Source organism: Paramisgurnus dabryanus, chromosome 3 (genome assembly GCF_030506205.2).
Source record: "Paramisgurnus dabryanus chromosome 3, PD_genome_1.1, whole genome shotgun sequence".
In the NCBI taxonomy this organism is placed as follows: Eukaryota; Metazoa; Chordata; class Actinopteri; order Cypriniformes; family Cobitidae; genus Paramisgurnus; species Paramisgurnus dabryanus.
This window is the reverse complement of record NC_133339.1, coordinates 39,930,813-39,951,740: the sequence shown is the minus strand read 5'-3', so window position 1 is coordinate 39,951,740 and position 20,928 is coordinate 39,930,813. Positions and strand designations below refer to the sequence as shown.

At 38.1% G+C, this 20,928-nt stretch overlaps 1 protein-coding gene across 7 annotated transcripts in view; it reads left to right on the top strand.

Moving 5' to 3' along the window:
- baiap2a (BAR/IMD domain containing adaptor protein 2a) overlaps positions 1-20,928 on the top strand; it is a 122,678-nt gene that overhangs the window by 79,989 nt on the left and 21,761 nt on the right. For all 7 annotated transcript variants that reach the window (XM_065263391.2, XM_065263396.2, XM_065263399.2 and 4 more), the window contains exon 7: positions 18,418-18,570. In XM_065263391.2, coding sequence (XP_065119463.1) covers positions 18,418-18,570 — 153 coding nt within the window. The remainder of the gene's footprint in view (positions 1-18,417; positions 18,571-20,928) is intronic.

The following is a 20,928-nucleotide window of genomic DNA, read 5'->3' as shown; positions in this document are numbered from 1 at the left end:
GCCTGCTGTGAGGAGTCTTACACTATGACAACAGGGCAGCTGAGACCTGTCACAGATCAATAAGCAAAGCCTGACTGTGCGGATGCATGTGAAGATCAACCCAACTGACCCCATTACAGAGCCATGATAGTACCACTGATCTCACAGATAGGTTTTGCCAGGTTCAGAATCGAGTTATGTACACGCTATGCAGAGTTTCTGTAAATGCGGTTATCACTACATGCCGAATAAACAGTTTTAGGGGAACTATGATATGAATTAAGTAAATATATTGGTTGGTTTAAAGGGGAAGTGTGTACATTTTATTAAGCTCTATTGACAGAAATGCAATATAATATACACAACTATATTATCAGTGGTGTATAAAGATGGTACATAATGTACAGTATTGGTTTTATTTCCTTACTGTGGGTTCACACCACCCGCGTTTGATGCGTCAAATTCGCATCTACCACGTCTAGTTTGCCGCTTGAACATTTTGAGTTCACTCGCTTCATTCACGCGTGAAAGCCCCCGTGAAATTCATGGGAGGGGCTTCTGCAACTTTGCTCGCTTTCTGTAATCTTTCCGCCAAAACTAAAAATTTTCAACTTGCGCGTTTCCCGTGGCAAAGCTCAATAAGCGCTATTCACGAACTAGACGCACGAATGAGGTGGAATCGCATCTACCACTCGGCGCTAAACGTCTCATTCGTGCCGCGAGACCTCCAGACGCGTGTCAACGCGTATTCACACTAACTTAACATTAAAATTTTATAGATAAAGTTTTTATCTATATACACAGCGGGTCCCCTTACATGGAAGTTGTCATTTTGCGCTGGCATGTTTCTACAGTAGCCCTAAACGGACAAACTGTGCTACAGATTGCGTCACTATGTCGTCTCAGACGACAACGACGACATGTTTGTCCTGTGGCTGCTTCGTAGCTGTTTTGAAAGGGGGGGGTGAGCCGTGGACTGAGCCGTTGGTTGAAATTCGGAGACTCGTCACTAGATAACGCTAAAATCAACACGCTGCACCTTTAAAGTCCCTGTGAACAGGAAGTCATGAATGACTTTTGTATTGTGACATTTCTGAGTGAAACTAAATATCATACAAGCAAAATAGCGGGCGTGGCTTGTTTTCCACTGCGAGTTGATTGGATATAAGAAGGTGTTTAATTCAGAAATGGATACTTTAAGGTTTATTTAGTTTGTTTAAACAATAATGGTATTAGTTTCACTTCTGCATTATTTAGTTTTCAATCTGTGGCCTCATACACGCTGCAAACTTTCTGGAGTGACAACCAAGACGCAAGACTCACTCCTGAAAATGTGATGATTGACAGAGAGATAACCATAGCAACGTTCTGCCGTCTCGCATGCTTATCACTCACAGCTTTGACCAAAATAATTTAACAGCGTTATGTTTTGCAATAAACCTCCATCTTGGCGTTGTGTATTGTACGCATTTGTGAGGCTGCTCCACAGCGCGCTGTCTTGCATTGTTGCCAGGTCCTCGTCTTTTGGGTACTTATGTACAGTTTTGGTGCATAAAGAGGCCCTTCCACATAAAACCGTTTTTACTTGTATTTTTTGATATGTGTTAGGTCCATATGTGTTTGTGTTGTGTCGTGAATGTGAAAATTAACTTCCACCTCCTCTGTCAGCTCTAGCCACTGAAAAGAAATAAGCGGAGAAATCAGGTCAGTTAAAAAAGCTTATCAGTGTGACGTGGAACTGATGGAGATCATTACTATTCATGAGCTCTTCAACTTGAGACCGCGCCCACATATTACGTGTAGTTGAGTTAGTTTTCATAACAAGTTACAGCAAGGATGGCTAAACGTCAACCGTACCGTATTCGGGCCATTGTTTTTGTTGAGAGACATCATTCCTATTAAACGAGGGAATCATAACAGTTGCTACATGTTTGGATGTTCAGAAGAACGCTGGATTTGAGGAGAGACTGCGATTAAAAAGCAAAGATCCTCTATCAATATTGGATCCGGACAGAATAGCGCAGCTTATGTGAGTAAAGTCTTATGTGTCACTGTGGCAGCTGGTGTTTTCTCTTCTGAGGGACGCGAATTCATGCTGCACACGCTTTGAAAGGGTTTATTATAAAAGACACGCGTGTTTGTGTGAGTAAAACACTTTAGTACTATGTGTCACTATCAGTTGCGGCCGGGATTTCTCTTCAGAGGGACGCGATTCACGCGAATTCATGATGCACACGCATCGAATGTGATAAAAGACACGTGTGTGTTTGTGCGTTCGTTACACGCGCGTCGAAGGGTTTATGTAAAAGACGCTTGTGTGTGTGTGTGTGTGTGTGTGTGTGTGTGTGTGTGTGTGTGTGTGTGTGTGTGTGTGTGTGTGTGTGTTTTGTGCGTGGGTTTACGATAAAAGACATGCGTGTGTGTGTGTGTGTCAAAAGGGTTTATGATAAAATATGCGTGTGTAAGAAAGACACTGTGTCTTAAGACACTCACTTAACATTAAACTGATTACACATGAGATTAAAATGAAAGTTAGTTTGAACGAAAAACTGTTATCCAATCATAGCAGTGGGCATTTATTTCCAAGTCGTCAATGCAGCCCGCCCATTAAAACGGATCATTTCTCTAACCAGCCTCAAAATCAGGGTACAAAATGGCCTATGACTTATTGCTTTTGATGTTTTTTGATGTAAAAACCATGCAAACGTCATGAGTAGACCTCAGACAACAGTATAAAGCAATAAAAACGACAGAGGAAGGGCACCTTTAACAGTTTATGGCTTTTCGCTCATGAAGTGATTACGTTTTTGGTGTTATTAAAGTGTGAAGGTGTCGATCCCAATATTTTGATCTTTGAGGTAAAGAAATTGGATTGTGGTTTATTATTGGATTTTTCCTGTTCACTGTTTTTTTTGTGCAAGATCTGGCAACACTAGTCAGCAGACGCTCGTGCCTCTGTCAATTTCTGCACCGCGCATACAGAAGACTTTTTTTCCCTTCTAGAAATTATTTTTTTCAGAAGAGAGACCTGTCATGTCCATGATGCACATTTAAACACTTTATTACTAGTTGTACACAGAGTTTCATTAAATGCGGTTGCCACTACCTGCATTTTGCGGGAGTTAATTCGGTTTTAGAATGCGGTTGACAACCAAATTTATATGCAGTGTGTACGGAACCTATAGGCGAAAGAAACAGTTTGGGGAGCTGTTTTTTTTTTAATCAGTCGGATGACTGCTGCCTCTGCTTTCTTGGTACTTGACAGTAAACACCATTTGTCTAGTGGTTCATGAGCTTTTGGCAGGCCATCCAACATAGAAAATTAAGTTTTCGTTCCCATTTAAGGGACATGTACTGTATACCGTACAGTTTTACTTTGTGTTCACTTTTGACTGACAAAATATTTTAACAGTATTACCCTGGTTGGTGTGTGTGATTGGCCCTGAGGTCATGAGCGTGTATGAACAGGTATTTATCAGAATGTCTGCTGTCGGATGGTATGAAATGCAGTGCTTCCCGGGGTTGACAAATGTGTCTGTCTGATGCCAGATGCCCTGCAGACAGTGAGATCAAGCTAGGTCCTGCTTCACTCGCCACAGAGGCTCAGTTTTTTGTGATTACACGGCACAAGGGTAAAACAGTTCACCCAAATATGCAAAATCTCATAATTTACTTACACTCGCACCATCCCAGATGTAGTAGACAGCAGACGACTCCGGGCCATATCCGCATTAGATCCGCGCCGAAGTCAGCAGTTTTGGATCCGGCCCTGAGTCGGCTCTGTTGTAGCGCTGTTATCTTTTTAGATAGGGTCGTCTTAGAGGGACGCTTCAAAAGCACAAACATCTATCATTAAAGGGATACTCCACTTTTTTTTTAAATATGCTCATTTTCTCGCTCCCATAGAGTTAAACATTAGATTTTGACAGTTTTGGAATCCATTGAGCTGATCTCCGGGTCTGGCGCTAACACTTTTAGCATAGCTTAGCACAATCCATTGAATCTGGTTAGACCATTAGGGTTTGTGCACACCAAAACTTTTAAACGCGGCTGAGATCGCCTGGACAACGTCGAATGCCAGCTGTTTTTCAGCTGAGTGCCAGCTTTCTTCAGCTAAGCCCTTTGGTAGCTTTGATACGTCAGTTGTGAGCCGGTTGGTTGCTGTGGTAATGTCCCGTCCCTCCTTCACTGTGATTGGACGGCCGCGTGAGAACTGACATTGACGAGCGGAGCTTTTCATCCAAAGTTGAATATTTTTCAACTCTCGGCGCTCGGTGCTTAACGCGGAAAAACTGCTGGGTGCCGGTTTTCAGCAAGGAAGAAAACTGCTAGCTGCTGGCTTATTTGAAAAATGCCGAGCTTCCATTGAAAACATACGCCGGCCACGGGTGTAAAAGCTTTGGTGTGCACGTCCCCTTAGCATCACATCTAAAAAAATAACTTAAGAGTTTCGATATTTTTCCTATTTAAAACTTGACTCTTCTGTAGTTACATAGTGTACTAAGAATGACAGAAAAGTAAAAGTTGTGATTTTTCTGAAGTGAACTAATACATTAATAAGAGAAAACAATACATATTTGGAGCTTATTAACTCTTTCCCCACCATTTACAAGTTATCTTGTCAATTAAGAGAAAACATTTGCATAAAAAACGTGTTCGTAATGAATTTTTATGTTAATCTGTAATACCACAATTATCCACTAGATGGAAACTTATCCAATATTTGAAAAAAAAACTGAAGCAAAAAATGATTTACTAATTTTAAACTCCGTCTATGTTTTGATAATCATTTTGAATCTGATCTCTAACAAAATTCCTTCATAAAAATGCAATTGTTTCAGCTTTTTGATAAAAAATATTATAGATAGGATGAAACATTTTTGTTCCTGTTTTTGTTTGTTTGTTTGTTTGTTTAATGTTTGTTTAAATGCAGAGGATCTGTTCTTTCATTTGATATATTTGTATGTTTATATATTTTTATAAGAAAATGTTCATGAAAGGCATTTTGTGAAAATCACAAAAAATGCTGGCGGACAACTTTCAAAAAAGGCTGGTGGTGGATGAGTTAAGGAAACAATATGTTGGGTAACCATGGCAACATAGAAATCAGCGTGATAAGTTCAGATATGGCCGCACATTGATAATGACAAATCTTATTGGGTTTTGAGTGTCTTTCTTGTGACTAGTTGTTATACGATTGTTTCGTCATGATGCACAAGAATGAATGAGATATTTGGGTGAACTTTTTCTTTAAAGGGGTAGTGCACCCAAAAATGTATAGACCCTTTTACAGTTGGTAAACATTGTGACGTATTTGTGTGGGCGGGGCTTAGCTGGAGGCAGAAAGAGCCGCAGAGGCTATGTTGACAAGCTTAAACGAGCATGTTTTAGGAGGGATTTATTAAACATGGATGCAGAATTAGTTTCGGATCTGTCCGAATATGTACAGTCACTGATTCTGCTGGACCGTGACAGGTATTTTTGTAAATTAACTCTTGCGATTTTAACCAGGTTTTAGATATTTCATAGACAACATATGAATTACTTTCAGGTGGATTTGGGTAATTTTGTCTAGGCTTACTGTCTTATGTAACTTATCACTGGGCTAACTATGATTAGCAATGTGGATTATTTTAAGAGACTATTCAAACGATGGCATACACATCTATCGCTGTATGTTTGTTTAACATTTAAGCTAAACAATAGCGCGGTTGGCGACTTTTCACCAATAAAACAGAAACATGCTGATTTGTACTAGATAAAACCAACACAACAGTACATATGCATAGATTATTTTACCTGATATGAAATGTGCACTGGAAACACGAGTATTATTTATGATCGTCTCCGTCTAGTCTGTGCGCCGTATTGCATTCAACCACAATTGTCTTCTTGATTTCTGTGAAGAAATGTCTGCCGGGATCCGGTAAAACTTTATTTTTAAACCAAAAGTGCTGTTCCTTCTAATCTGGCAGCCAAAAACCCAACGAGATGACATTTTAAAGTCAAAAACTCAAACTTTTAGCGCGCCGGCTATGAGTTCCTACTTATTTTTTGCCTCCAGCTAGAGCGGTGGCGTCACAGTGACGTGGGCTGTAAAAGGGTCTATATAAAATTAATTATAAAATATTTATATTTTTATAATTATAATAGTAAGTCTTGCACCATGTATTTTTTAACCAATATCACACAAACAGAAGTGCTGTTGTACTGTGGAGTCATTAAGCTGACCAATAGCAAACAGGGGGAGTGTTCGGTTTGTTTAGTGATAGTAGTGGGCAGAAATAACACGCACTGACCTCATTACAGAGGCATTTATCAAAATATCTCCAGTTTTAACTGTAGGTTGCCATGCAACTTGATTGCTGGAGAATTCCACTGATAAGCTGTTTGACTATATCGAACCGAGCTAATCCAGTTACAACTGCAGCAAACTGTGATTTTTGATATGATGAAATCCGTATTATAAGAGTTGTTGTATGGTTTCGAGCCTCAAGATTGATTGCTTAATACCTGCTGCTGCTAAAGGAGTACCAGATCTCTTCTCATTTTCTACCTCAGACTCATGTGGCCTTGGGTGTTTGCAGGAAAAGACAAGATTTAGTTAAGAACCCCAGGGGCCGATAAAGCAAAGTCTGGGTGCGCACACACACAGCAATATTACTGTAAATCCTATTGCTACTACATCGCTGCGGGTGGTGGAGGTTTGGACAATGTAAAAGATCTTATAATTGTAAGCAATATCTTCATTGTTTTCCAGGAAAATGCCTTTCTTAAAGCATTTGGCTGATGCTTTTATTTAAAGCTGTATGTTTATCTGTCTGTGTTATGTGGGATCGATCCTATTACCTTTGCATTTCAACATAATGCTGTACCAGTACGAACACTAATGCGTAAAATTATAAAGCTATAATATGAAAGCAAATTTAAACAAGATATGAAAAGAAAAATGTCTTAAAGGGATAGTTCACCCCAATATGAAAGTTTTGTCATGTACTCAAAATTTGTCATACCCTCTTGTCTTTTTAACCTCCAGTGTTTTTCATTGTTCTTCAGAACCCAAACACATATTTTTTAAAAGTGGTGTTATGGGTTTTTTTTTGGTTATTATGGGAGTAGATGGTGACCAAAGCATCAAGCATCCACTTCCATAGTAACCAGAAAACCCATAACAAAACAAGGTTCAAATTAAGTCAAAATTATTAAATAACACCCCTGGTTGGCACCGATAGCCCTGTAGTTAGTGCGCCAACATATAATGCCAGTGCGATCATGGTGACCCGAGTTCGATTCTTGTCCTGAGGTCTTTTGCTGATCCTGCTTCCCTATCTCCACCCAATGCTTTCTTGTCAACCCCCTCCACCATCCTATCCCAGTATAGGCATAAACTTTTAAAATATACAGCACAAGTCGAGTGGAGTTATTTATACCCTTTTGGGACTTTTTGAAGCTTGAAGATATGTTCACTATTCACTCCCATAGTAACCAGAAAACCCAAAGCAACACTTTACACACATTCTGAATTTGGCTTTTGAAGAGCAAAGATATTGGGGATCAAATAATTTGAGAGTGATAAAATTATGACAAAGTTTGTGTTTTTGGGCGTACTATAGCTCAGTGGTTCTTTTTCAGCGTGCGGCCCCCTTTGTGTACGGTGCATTCCTTCGCGCCCCCCCCCCAAAGAAAATAATGACAAAAACCAGTTCTAAAACTTCACATTTTAATTAAACAAATCATTAAATTATACAAAGTAGTGCTGCCCTATTTTTTGTTAGGTTTAATTTCACAGGATTCATGATAAATTAATGTATTTTATAAAATGTCATAAAACTGGGGCCCCCCTGGCACCATCTCGTGGCCCCCCCTGGGGGCCCCGGACCCCAGTTTGAGAACCACTGCTATAGCTTTATATGTTTTTTCCAAAAACATTTCTTAGCCAATGACACTTTCCTGATGAGTTTTTACGGTAATCTGTAATTCCGCTATTTTCCACTAGATGGCACTCTTAGCAAATTTATAAAAACTTATTTATTTAATTTTAAACTGTATTTTTTTATAATCATTCTGAATCTGATCTCTAACAAAATTCCTTAACAAAAAATGCTGTTATTTCAGCTTTTTGATTACAATTTGGTATATGAAGAAACCTAATAGGTTATAAAAAGAGAACAAATGAAGATAGGATGAAACTTTTGTTTGAAAGCAGAGGGTCTGTTCTTTCATTTAATATATTTGTATATTTATATATTTCTAGAAGAAAATTTTCCTGGAACGCATTGCTGGCAGGCAACTTTTAAAAAAAAAGGCTGGCGGGGAATGAGTTTAGAAAATAATGCTTAAAAAACAGGCGTAAATTGAAGACTTTTTTTGATTGCCTAAGGTGTTAATGTGTTTTATATAGCATTTCGTCATGAGGCAGACTACTTGGCATGTTTCTTTTATACCTTATTAGTTTTCTCACTCTCGCCTGTCGTCTCACCATTCTCGTACGTTCGTATTTTTTCCTCCTTTTGCTGCATAAATAATTAGTTCGAAGTCCCTCTGAAGATGCTAATGAACTAATTATTCAGTTCAGTAGAGTGATGCGGGGCTACGAGACCACGAGAGTAGAGATTCAACATTCACGCTAGCTGTGATTTTGCGCATTAACAGACATGTCATGTCTATGAATGGTGTGGACTTCACAGCTACTTCTGGAAAGCAATTAGAGTACAGAAGAACACTTGCGAAGGCTAGCAGACCCGCGTGCCGTTAGCGCCAGTGCCGTTCTGAAAGCGCTCCGCTAAAGGATGAAGGACTGCTGATGTCATAGAAATGTGTGTACAGTAGCTGTGGCTCGGCTACATCAAGCTGACGCAGCGGGAGACCCAGCGGGAAGCGTTTAAGATGGAGATGGCTTTGTACTTTACAAAGCGCTTGTATTGCTTTCGACATACTGTAGAGAGATTCCTCCTCTTGTGTACCACACAGCCAGGGTCTGAAAAGAAACTTTTTTGCTACACTTGACAACTAATGGCAAATTGAGATACTTTACCGCTCATAATAAATGTGTATAGACATCATTTGCTGGCTAAAAAAAGTAAGTAGTTTCTCTGTGACACCCCATCATGTTAAAAATAGATGAAACAAATTTTAAAATACTTTTTTTTGTGATTTATGGTCATAATGGACTGGTAGCTAATGTCAAGCTACCATACAATAGTAACAATGCGCAAAGTAACTCTGGTATGTAAGTGGAAACTTATGGTAATAAAAACATGACAATGCAGTCACATTTCAATAGGACCACTTTATCAGAGGAGACCACAAAAGTGCAGTACTTTATTGTATTTCTTAATACTGCTAGGTAAATGTTGTTATACCATGGGTCTGTTGAATGCTGTATTCTGATTGGCTGAGAATTGTTCCATGGGTATGCATTAATTTCTGATAACCGCATACCTAACTTGTCAAATGTCTTAAAAATAGGCACCAGAGCAGTGTTTGTGGTAACCGCGGTATAAGAGGAATAATTGACGACGGGCCATTGAATTATTTGAAAATAATGCACACCAGCGGTGTAACGGCATTGCATTGCATTGCACCTTGGGTGTGCATTATTTTCTTATAATTCAATGGCCCGTCGTCAATTATTCCTTAATGTGGTCATTAAGATATAACGGTATTTATTTTAGAAAAAAGACAAGATGACAACTGCTTCCAAGTTTGCATACAATTCATCCTAAATATTAAGATTTGGGACAAATACTAATTTTGAATACTGTGTTGTCATTGTACCTGGCCAATGTACTGTTTCCAGTGAAATTTCGACTGACAACTCCATAGACTGATATTACAATTCATTGCAAGAGAGAGGTTAAAGTAACACCCAAAGATTTTTTTTACCTTAAATCGGTAAAAAAGTCGTTTATCCACTCGAAACAGGATGAACGGCACTGTCACATCGCTGTGCAGCCCTCTATCGGCTAAAACCGCACTTAAGAAGTTTCCAACCATTGGGTCGCGGTCCTGTGGTACGAGTGGAAAAACGTGCTTTACGGCAAACCTACAATCCAATCAGAGCCAGCTTTGCTGCAGTAGGCTAAATTATTTACGACAGTTGTAATGGACAATTCTGCTTCCAACCTGTAGGGGGAGCAAAGAGCAAAAACTCTTTATGCCCCATTCAGACAGCCAGCGACCAACAGTAGCAGAGCGACGCGATCTCATTCATTTCAATGGAAACCGGGCGTGTCCAGCGACGCGAGAAAGTTAAGAAAACTTTAACTTTATGCAAATGTCGAGCAAATTTTGGGAGCGACTACCAATGAGAACAAAGCAGTGGAGTTCACGTCATCCTTCTCTCGTCAGTTATTGGCGTGGATGGTACTCATTTGTTTATGACAAGCAGATTTAGAAACGCCTCATTGAAAGAGACAGGCGACACACAGCGATAACGTCGCTGGCTGTCTGAACGAGGGGTTAGTGTTGCTTTAAAGCAACAGTTTAGAAAAAACTAAAAATTCATCATGATTTACTTGATGCATATGTCCATCATCTTTCAGAGGAACATAATTTGAGTTATTTTATTGAATGGCAGAGGATTTTGATAAAAGATGGCGAGGATATTTTGATCCTTATTTGTAGCTAAAACTATTGACCTATGGCTAAGCCACTCCCCCTCTACTGACTTGGACAAACAATCAACATTCAGTGATAGGCGCTATGACAGCTCTCCTCAGTAGGAGACATTTCACAGGAGGCAATTGATGATTTTTGGAGACAGAAAGACTATATATCATCTTGAAGTCACCAAAAGGGCCTTAACTATGCATTGGAGGGTTGTATCAATATTATTGTTTTTGAAGGGCGATGAAAAGCTTCAGCCTTTTTACCATCTTTACCAGAGTAAGTTATTTATCTTGTTTACAGATACGTTAATTAAGCTAAGTGACATGATGTACAACGCAGCTAGAAGCTAACGTTAACGTTTTCTAATGTCAGGCTAACATTACGTTAGAGATGTTAAAGATAACGTTCAAATACGTTGTTGACCTTAGCTTAGAACAACGTTTAGTTGGTGTTGTGGTCTACCGCATAACTTAATCTGGATTAAGCAGACACTTATCTTGGTTGAGATGTGGCTTGGGAAAGGGTTAAAAATACACATCGTCGCCCAGCCTTTCGGGATACCTAGTGACAAGAAAAAACATATAAAAATGAATGAAAACTTACCAACAGCAATGCATTTCAATGGACGTGGAAGGAAAGAATGTCTGAGTGTATTGGGTTGCTATGCGCACTGTGATTGACTCATCACGTTTGGGGCGTGGCTTAGCCATAGGTCAAATAGAGACAGAGCGCCGATATGCAAATTTGAAAACCACGCCCACCGGGGGGGAAAACAATCCAACCGTCTCCATTGACTTTGTATTGCGAGAAGCCGCCTCCTTGTCATTTCTGGCTTGTAACAAAATACAGAATATTGCCTAAAAGCTGCTGTGTGACAATATGTACAGCTAACAAGCCAAAGAACCCAGAAATAAGTTTTTATAAGCTGTCGAGCCGTAAAACCCAGCTTTTAAGGAGAATAAAGTGGATCGCCGACTATGTTTTCCCCTATTGGACGCAGTTTTACTAATAGGAGTACTATGAAAAGTTGCCTGTTTCCATTTCTGTGTCTTTAAACGCTCGTTTTTTTTGGAGTTGAAAGCTTATAAAAACGTATTTGTTTTTTTGGGGTTGTTAGATGTACACCTTGTCACACACAAGCTTTTAGGTATTATTCTGTTTTTAATTTTAATCTGTAAATAAGTTTTTATAAGCTGTCGACCCCAAAAACGAGCGTTTAAAGACACAGAAATGGATACAGGCAACTTTTCATAGTAATACTATTAGTAGAACTGCGTCCAATAGGGGGAAACATAGTCGGCGATCCACTTTATTCTTCTTAAAGACAGGGTTTTACGGCTCGACAGCTTATAAAAACTTATTTCTGGGTTCTTTGGCTTGTTAGCTGTACATATTGTCACACAGCAGCTTTTAGGCATTATTCAGTTTTTTGTTACAAGCCAGAAATGACAAGGAGGCGGCTTCTCGCAATACAAAGTCAATGGAGACTGTTGGATTGTTTTCCCCCCCGGTGGGCGTGGTTTTCAGGTTATGACGCGCGGCGCTCTGTCTCTATCCCAATGCACTGTTCTTACGAGAGTCTATTCTCACCAGTACGCATAATGCGCATTGACTTCTAATGGAAGCTAGTTATACGGTTAAAATAGATCTGATTCCAGTGAATGCAGTATGGGACAAACGTGTCTTTAGTCATATTAACGCTACAATTTAACAAACACAATTAGAAAAGCTTTTGGGTAAAATAACCAGTCATTCAGTGGCTTTGGGCGGGGCTTTATCAGTGTGATGTCACATTAACAAGAGAATCAAAACAGCCTGTCTAACGCTATGTTTAATGGGGACTAAATTATTTTTTTTTTCATTGAAGAGTGTGTTTACACACTGCCAACACGCAGTTATGTCCAAAGTTAATTTTGTATAATATGTGTCTTTTAATCAATAAATCGTAGCATTTTTCAGCAGCGAATTTACAGCAGCACCTACACTCTCAGAAATAAAGGTACAAAAGTTGTCACTGGGACAGTACCCTTTCAAAAAGGTACACCTTTGTACCCAAAGAGTGCATATTAGTACTTTAAAGATACTATTGGCAGTTTAAAAACATATTTGTACCTAAATGGTACATATTAGGACATTTTTTAAAGGGTACCGTACTGCCCCAGTGACAGATTTGTACCTTTTATTTTTGACAGTGTACCATGGCAAGGTGAGACCCATATATTTCCCATCAAGTCACTTTAGATTCATCCCAAAGATTTGAAAGTGCATTCTGTGTATCGGTAAGAATCTCAATACGTATCACGTTGCGATGCAATATGTTGCGCAATATTGTTCTGCTGTAAATATTTCCTTTTTTTAGGAATATAATAGGATATAATTTTAGGAAAGCTGTCATTTTGAGAACACACAACCATATGAAAAATTGTGGTGCGCCTCTATGTTAATACTTCCTGTCACCGTTTTAGAGATAAGAAAAACTCCTATATAGTGATCGGAATGTAAACTCTAAACAAAACAACTGTCCTGAATTTTTTATAAAAAATCAAACTTTGCATTGCAGCAACATTGCAACATTTTTACTGTGTAGGATGATCAGTCGAGTGCCGTAAACAGACTAAACGCCGTCTCCGTCAATAAAACGTGACCAAATACATCATTCAGATTAGCGGATGTGCTAAGGTCACATGACCCGGGTAACATTTTTCATACGGTATGATTGAGCAGGTGTGACAGTTTTCATATGTAAAGTGAAGGGTCCTGCCTCCTCCATCCATCACTTCATCAAGATGCCTGTCAGCTACATCATGCCCGGCCACACATTCGTCTGCTGTCATGACCTCTAATGCATCTGTTCGTCAAACGCATTCATTCTCCACATTTCCTCATTTCACCTCCTGTGCTGTCGTTCACACTGCAGTATGCAGCTCTATGACTCATAGTGGAGTTATGTCTGTATTTTTATTCGGGAATGGAAAGAACGCAAGTCTTTCATCTGAGTGGAACTGAGCAGAGATCAGTTTGTATACAGTCTATGGGGAAGTAAAGAGCAGTCTACAGGACCTGTAAAGCAGAATAATACATCTATGAGAGTTTCAACAGAGAGGTCCCTGAAGATATTGCTGGAGGTCTATGCACAGATTTAAAAAAAAAAAATCCAAATGCAGTACATTTAATATTCTGTTAAGCATTAAACAACAATTATGTGTTTGTTTTGTAATATCATTGTTTATCAAAGTTATAATCATTATAATTTTACATTTTCCTGTTCTGATCTTCTAATGTGAAAGCATCAGTGTGAAGCTAGTGCCAACCTGTGGTTGCAGCATCAAACTGCATGTATTCGGCAGTCCCTAGCATTTCATCTTTAAATAGGAATTGAATGTAAAATCATGAACGATGGGTGTGTTTTAGCTCAATCTAGCTTTTCTTTCAAAGCATTCTGGCTTTCAAGATAGATGGTAGCCTATCAAATCTCTTTTTAAAACACTCCTGCTGGTTTTACAACCCATTAGTTTTACGTCCCAGAGTTCATCTGAAAGCAGCCGAGCTTTTGCCGCGTGACCGTGGGAGATTTGCCGCTCCATTACATCTCTGACTCCCTCTTATTTTTCTGCGTTTAAGCATTTTTAAGCAGTTTCCATCATTGATACTTGATGCCGTCTGAAGTGCTTTCCTCATTACGATCCTTTCTCATCGCTCATCTCTTTTGAGGCCGATAGTACTGAAATGCATGATGATACCAGCGGGCGACGGGTAGTCCCCCTAGTCCTGTTATGGGTAGATTGGAATAGGGCACTAAAACACCTGGATGTATTGAGATAATGAGTTCTGTAATGGTTTTGACATTTCCATGAGCTGAGAGTTCCCACTGGGATGTGAGAGAGAGATAGCAAGATGATTATGGCCAATCAGCAGAGAGTGGGTAAAAAACCTTTTAGTATTCATAAGAAAAACTACCATCTAAAATGCATTCACATGTGAATAGACCTCCTACTCGTGTTTCTGTGTTTTCATTTCGAGTACAGTCGCTAACAAAACGTCAAAAAAGCACCAAATAATTGTATTACTGTACTACCATGTTTTGCTTTCTTGCATAAGCTTGAAGTTGGTTTTACAGACTGATACCAAAACTGAGCTTTTAAGTCTTTGTTTTGTCTATTGTTTTTGTTGTTCCAGAAATGTGTATTTTTAGGTGCTGTACGAGTTCTTGTTTATTTCATATAATGAAGGGGAATGGGAACAGATGCTATCAAGCCTCAGATGCCAAAAAAAATCATACTGGACTTTTCAAGCCTTTCAACAGCGTTATTCAGTATAGTGTGAATTGTTGATTCTAAGGGTTCATTTTCTCAAAACTGAAATTTTGTTAATTTACCCTACATTAAAAAAAAATGCTGGGTTATTTTGAATCCATAATTGGGTCAAAAGAGTAAAAACCCAATAGTTGGGTTAAATTAACCCCCCAAAAGTCAATATTTGACCTAACCATAAGTTGAAACAACTTAACCCAACTTAAATGGGTTAATTTATACTTGACCCATCCATGGGTTGAAAATAACCCAGCATTTTTGTTTGTTTGTTGGTAATTCATACAATGGAATTTATTGAATAAGCTGGGATTGGGTCAATGGCGTGACGTTAATTATTTTGTGTCCATATTAGGGATGCTTAATCGCGATTAATCTATAGCAGAATAAAAGTTTTTGTTAACATCATATATGTGTGTAAACCGTGTATAATAAATAGGTTTATATAAATATGCATGTATAATTTTAAGAAGAAAAAAATATTTATATATTAAGTATTTATATTTATATATAATATAAATTCTACATAAATATACAAATGTATATACACATGCAAACATTTTTTAAATGCATACATGCATGTGTGTGCATTTATTTGTGCAAAGTTATTATACACAGTTCACACACATATATGATGTAAACAAAAACTTTTATTCTGCTATAGATTAATCGCGATTAATCGTTGAGCATCCCTAGTCCATATGGTTCAATTAAATGTAAAGGGGTTAAAATTTTAAATACATTTGCAGATTACTTGCATACATTCTCTTTTTTGAGGACCACGTCTAAAATTTCTGGTTTTATTTCATTTTGAAAGAATATTTGAAGGATAATTGCAAAAATGTCACTGTGGTGTAACTGGTCTGTGACAATTGGTGTAACTAGCCTTTTTTCTAAAATAAAATAAAAAAATATTCATAAAGAATGTGGAATAAAATCTACTCATCTAGTTTAGTGTAATATGATTTTTTTCACATACATGTTTACATTATTTGTCTGTTTTCAGCATATGTCAGGACAAATATTACAAAAACACATTAAAATTTACATTTAGAAATAAAATAATATTTGTAAATTATTTTGATTATGCTTACATGCCATCAAGGTGGATAAAGTATTTTTAGGCGCTCTAAGCGAATTCATGCGTTTTAGGCCATAAAACATTTTTTGTTTCAAATATCTCCTCACTATCTGCTAGCTGCCTGTCCTCTGAACACACTGTAAAAAACGCGGTTTCTGTAGACAGCCCAGGCTACACAATCAGCAACAAAAACAAAGTGGTGCAGCCTACAACCACGAAACATAACAAACATGTTCTAGCCAATAAACGACAAGGATTTGGGGGTGGGGTTTGGCGGGGGGGTTAGTGCACGTGAGAAAGCACAGAAAGGAGAGGGAGGGGCCAGGGAGGGGGAGGAGTTAGCTACGCTCCGTCTTGTTTGACAACACTTCGAATTTCAACCAGAAGTGATGTCACGCAGATTCGCTTAGAGAGCCTTTAATATTTCTCATTCTTTGGCGCAATTGGAGGTTACACAATTTGACGTTTTTTCAATTAAATTCAATTTTATTTATATAACGCTTTTCACAATTGGTAATTGTTTCAAAGCAGCTTTATATTAATAAAAGCAGTGAATAGCACAGAAAATTGACAGATAGCACAACATAATACACGATAGCATAAGCAGCTAAATTTGCTGCGGCTATGAATCAACATTATAAGCGAGCGTATTACTAATGTAACGTATAGAAGAGGGTGCTAAGTTAAGCCCAAGAAGGCTGCCTCCCTGGGTTGAAAAACCCCCTAGGAAGAAAAAAACTGACTTTTTAGCCGGGGAAATTAAAAAAGTCCTAGGAGGGAAAAACCCTTGGGATATATATATATATATATATATATATATATATATATATACATATATATATATATACATATATATATATATACATATATATATATATACATATATATATATATACATATATATATATATATACATATATATATATATATACATATATATATATATATACATATATATATATACATATATACATATATATATATACATATATACATACACTGTAAAAAAAATCCATAGAAATTACAATGTTATTGCAGCTGGGTTGCCGGTAATTTACCGTAGATTTAAATTTCTGTTATTTACTGGCAAGAGTTTGTTCAAAGTTAAATAAATGTTAAATATTAACAAGTCTTTATCTTTACAGAATAAAACTATACAATAACAGCCTCATGCAAAGCATTCTGGGAACCAGAAATCATCATCAACCTTTTTCAGTTTTTTGCTTCAGATTTTGTTTCCCAGAATGTTTTGCTTGATGCTGTTTTTTTTGTTTTACTCTGTAAAGACAAAGACTTGTAAATGTTAAATGTTCATTTAACTTTGAACAAAATGTTGCCAGTAAATAACATAAATTTAAATCTACGGTAAGTTACCGGCAACCCAGCTGCAATTTCTACGGATTTTTTTTACAGTGTATGTATATGTATATATATATATATATATATATATATGTACATTGAAACGGATAAGGAGATTAAGCGGGTTCTGCCGGTGGTCGTTGGTCAGGCATCAGCTGGGCATCACGTTGAAGGACAGCCAGTAGATCAGAGGTGTGCCGACTTTCACATGTACCGGAACTGGGTCTGTTTGTCTCATTGTCCTTGGGGTCGAGGACGAGACGGGGAGAGAGAAACATCTTGAAAAGAAAATGAAACATGTTTTTAGGTCCATTCAGTCTTAACTTTACATTTGCACATTTTTTATGATTTTTTCATTGCATAAAATTGACATTAACTCTTTCCCCGCCATTGACGAGATATCTTGTCAATCTGCAATACCGCTATTATCCACCAGGTGACGCTCTTCCGCAAGTTATAAAACCCGGAAGTATTGCCCTAGGGCAAACAGCTGTATGTCCGTGTCTGTTTTAAAGATCGCTCTGCATCTGATCTCTACCAAAAGTCCTTCACAAAAATGGAATTATCTCAGCTTTTTGCTCAAAATTTGGTGTTTTTGATGAAACCTACACATATTTGAGAGGTGTTAAAACAGAACACATGAAGGTAGAATCAAACGGATTTTTTGTTTGAAAGCAGAGGGTCTGTTCTTTTATTTCATATATTGTATGTTTATATATTTGAAAAGGAGCATTTTCTGGAAGGCATTAAACTTTTGTGAAAATCATGAAAAATGCTGGCGGGGAAAGAGTTAATACACTATTTGCATTGAAATAAACAAGATGCATGGTTTTAAAACAATTTTTTTTTTTTTTTTTTTTTTTTTGAGTCTCCTCTTGCCAAACCGTTTTTTTTTTTTTTGTCACTGGCACAATTACTTTTGTGTTGTATGTAATAAATTTTCAATTTTCATCTCTTTAAGGTCTCTGTAAGCACTCTAACCAAATATGATACTGTTTAGTGTTTTGTCATGCTGTTTTGAGTTCTGTCTTGATTTAAAAGCTGACCGACCAAGGTCCAATTTTCTTTCTTTTTTTTCAGTATGTTGAGACCATTAGCTGTAAACAAAGCGAGTTGGAAACCTTCATCGCAGAGGGCTACAAGACGGCGCTCTCGGAAGAACGCAGGAGATACTGTTTCCTGGTGGACCGTCAGTGTGCTGTGGCCAAAAACAGCAGCGCTTACCATGGCAAGGTGAGACATTTTAAGTCACTTTAGAGTCATCCCAAATATTTCAAAGTCCATTTAGTGTAGGACTGTGTATTGGTGATCATCTCGCGATTTACAATACATACAATACGTATCATGATTAGTGGTTGCGATGCAATATGTTGCGCTATATTGCTCTACTGTAAAGCGATGCAATTGGGATATTTCCTCATTAAGGAATATTATAAGATGTAATTTTAGGAAAGCTGTCATTGAGATCATACATACGACCATATGCAAACCTTAGAAATAAAAATTGTGGTGCGCCTCTATGTTCGTACTTCCTATCACTATTTGAGGTCGAAGATAAGAAAAAATGCTATATAGTGATCAGGATGTAAACTCCAAACGAAAACAACTTTCATGAATCTTATATGATTTTTATAAAAAAAACGATTTGGCATTTTTGAGAATCAATACAGTAATGCCAAACAAAATATCACCATACTCGCACATATAGATTTTTTTTCACATCCCTGATTCAGTGTGTGTAGTTTTACCACTTATGCATCGTCCCTGGGAAGCGAACCCATGACCTTTCCACAGCTTAAACCATGCACTGTACCAGTTAACTACTACAGAAACTACTTTGTTAAAGATAGTAAGAATCTTTACCTATGAAGTTGCACAATCTGTCCTGTAATACAATTGAATACCGCAGCAGTTGCCATGGCAATCCCCAAAGATCAGTCCTCTCAATATTCTCCATTGGGCTCAGTTTGTTCAGGCTTTATTGCAAAGAGAAGATGAGATTTATTCTCCCCTGCAATTGTCTGCTGTCGCATTTCAAGTTTTTCAAACATATAAATTATCCATAGTAACAAGCCTATTTTTGCATGAAAAGTGGCTTTATTTCATCTCTAGACACACAGGCACAGTAGTTCGTATGATATACATGTAAGGTATTTTGATCATAAAAAGCATACATTTACACTTGTGTTCAGGAAATGTCTGTTCAAGGTTTTTAGTTTTGGTTGTCTGTAAAAAATTCACTCGTATTAAACTGTAACCCCAGATCAAACATGTGTTCTGTCTGCTGGGAATGTTAAGGAGGGGTTGAGAGAGAAACCCTCAGTTTTTAAGAACGCCCAGTCCAGTAGCTAAACACGACGGAGGCGTGCGTGGGAAGAGTTCAGAAAGGCCACGCTGAAGAGAGAGAGAGAGACAGAGGGTGCGTGTGGTTGAACGAAGAGCCGTGAGTGCGTTTTGGCCGTGAGTCACCCGAAGTGGGCGATAGGATGGAGACGAATGCCCCTCACCCACTCTTCAGTGTGCTGTCTAACGGGCGAGAGACCCATTAGCAGTTACTCACAAACAATCACTTACAAAAGAAATTATGTAAGATAAATAATTTGTTGAAAAGAGCTGCACTGCATTAAAAATCTTAAGCTGAAGACTTAAAAAACAAGTTTCACAAGGCCTTAAGGGCGATTTATAGTCGTGCGTAGGTCCTACGGCGTAGCAGCGACGGCGTAGGTTCCGCGTCGGTTTTCATTTATACTTGTGCGTCGCCGTCCGCGTCGACGTGCAAACACACGCGAAACCGCTGGTTGGCAGTAATCACGCGTGTAACCACAGTAGCAGCAGAAGTCGTCACAGAAGAAGAAGCTAAGCAAGTTAACCCACAAACGAAGAAGAAATAGCAACTTGTTGTGTATAATTTGAGAAGACCAGCAATAATGGAAGTAAATAAACATCGACTTATGTTTCAGTTTGAGTTAAATCACTCTTCAACTTGGCTCATCTTTGTTTTCACCGTCTCAAACGGAAATACCTATGACGCAGTTTTTTTACCTGACGGGAGGGGTTCTGGTGGACCAATCACAGCGCTTACGGTCCGCATAGAGCCGACGTGCTGTTAGAAATTTTGTGAGGTGCGCGTCAGGCTACGCAGAGCTACGCACAGGCTACGGATAGCCTACGCCGTAGCTACAACCTACGCACGACTATAAATCGCCCTTTATGAATTGGCATTCTAGGTATGGGCCTATGATTGAATGTCCAGGGGGATTGGGGGTCTAGTTAAGACGTTAAAATAACATTTATCATCATTGTTGTTGTTATTAATAGTAGTATTTTTTCACTCCAATGCTAAAATTTACAAATTTAATTTTAGGAAAAATAAATAAATATTTTATATGTACAGTACTATACAATATGCACATGTTGCATGCATGAGCTTAATTTTTAAAAGTCAACACTCTTATTATATTTTCATTTAGTAATAGGTGCCTCTTGGACATTAATCGATAAATAAGCTCTATATGCCGTTGGAAAAGCCTTCATTTTCTTCTATTTGTTATTTAGTATGTGGTAAAATCAAGTAACCTATTGTATAAATGC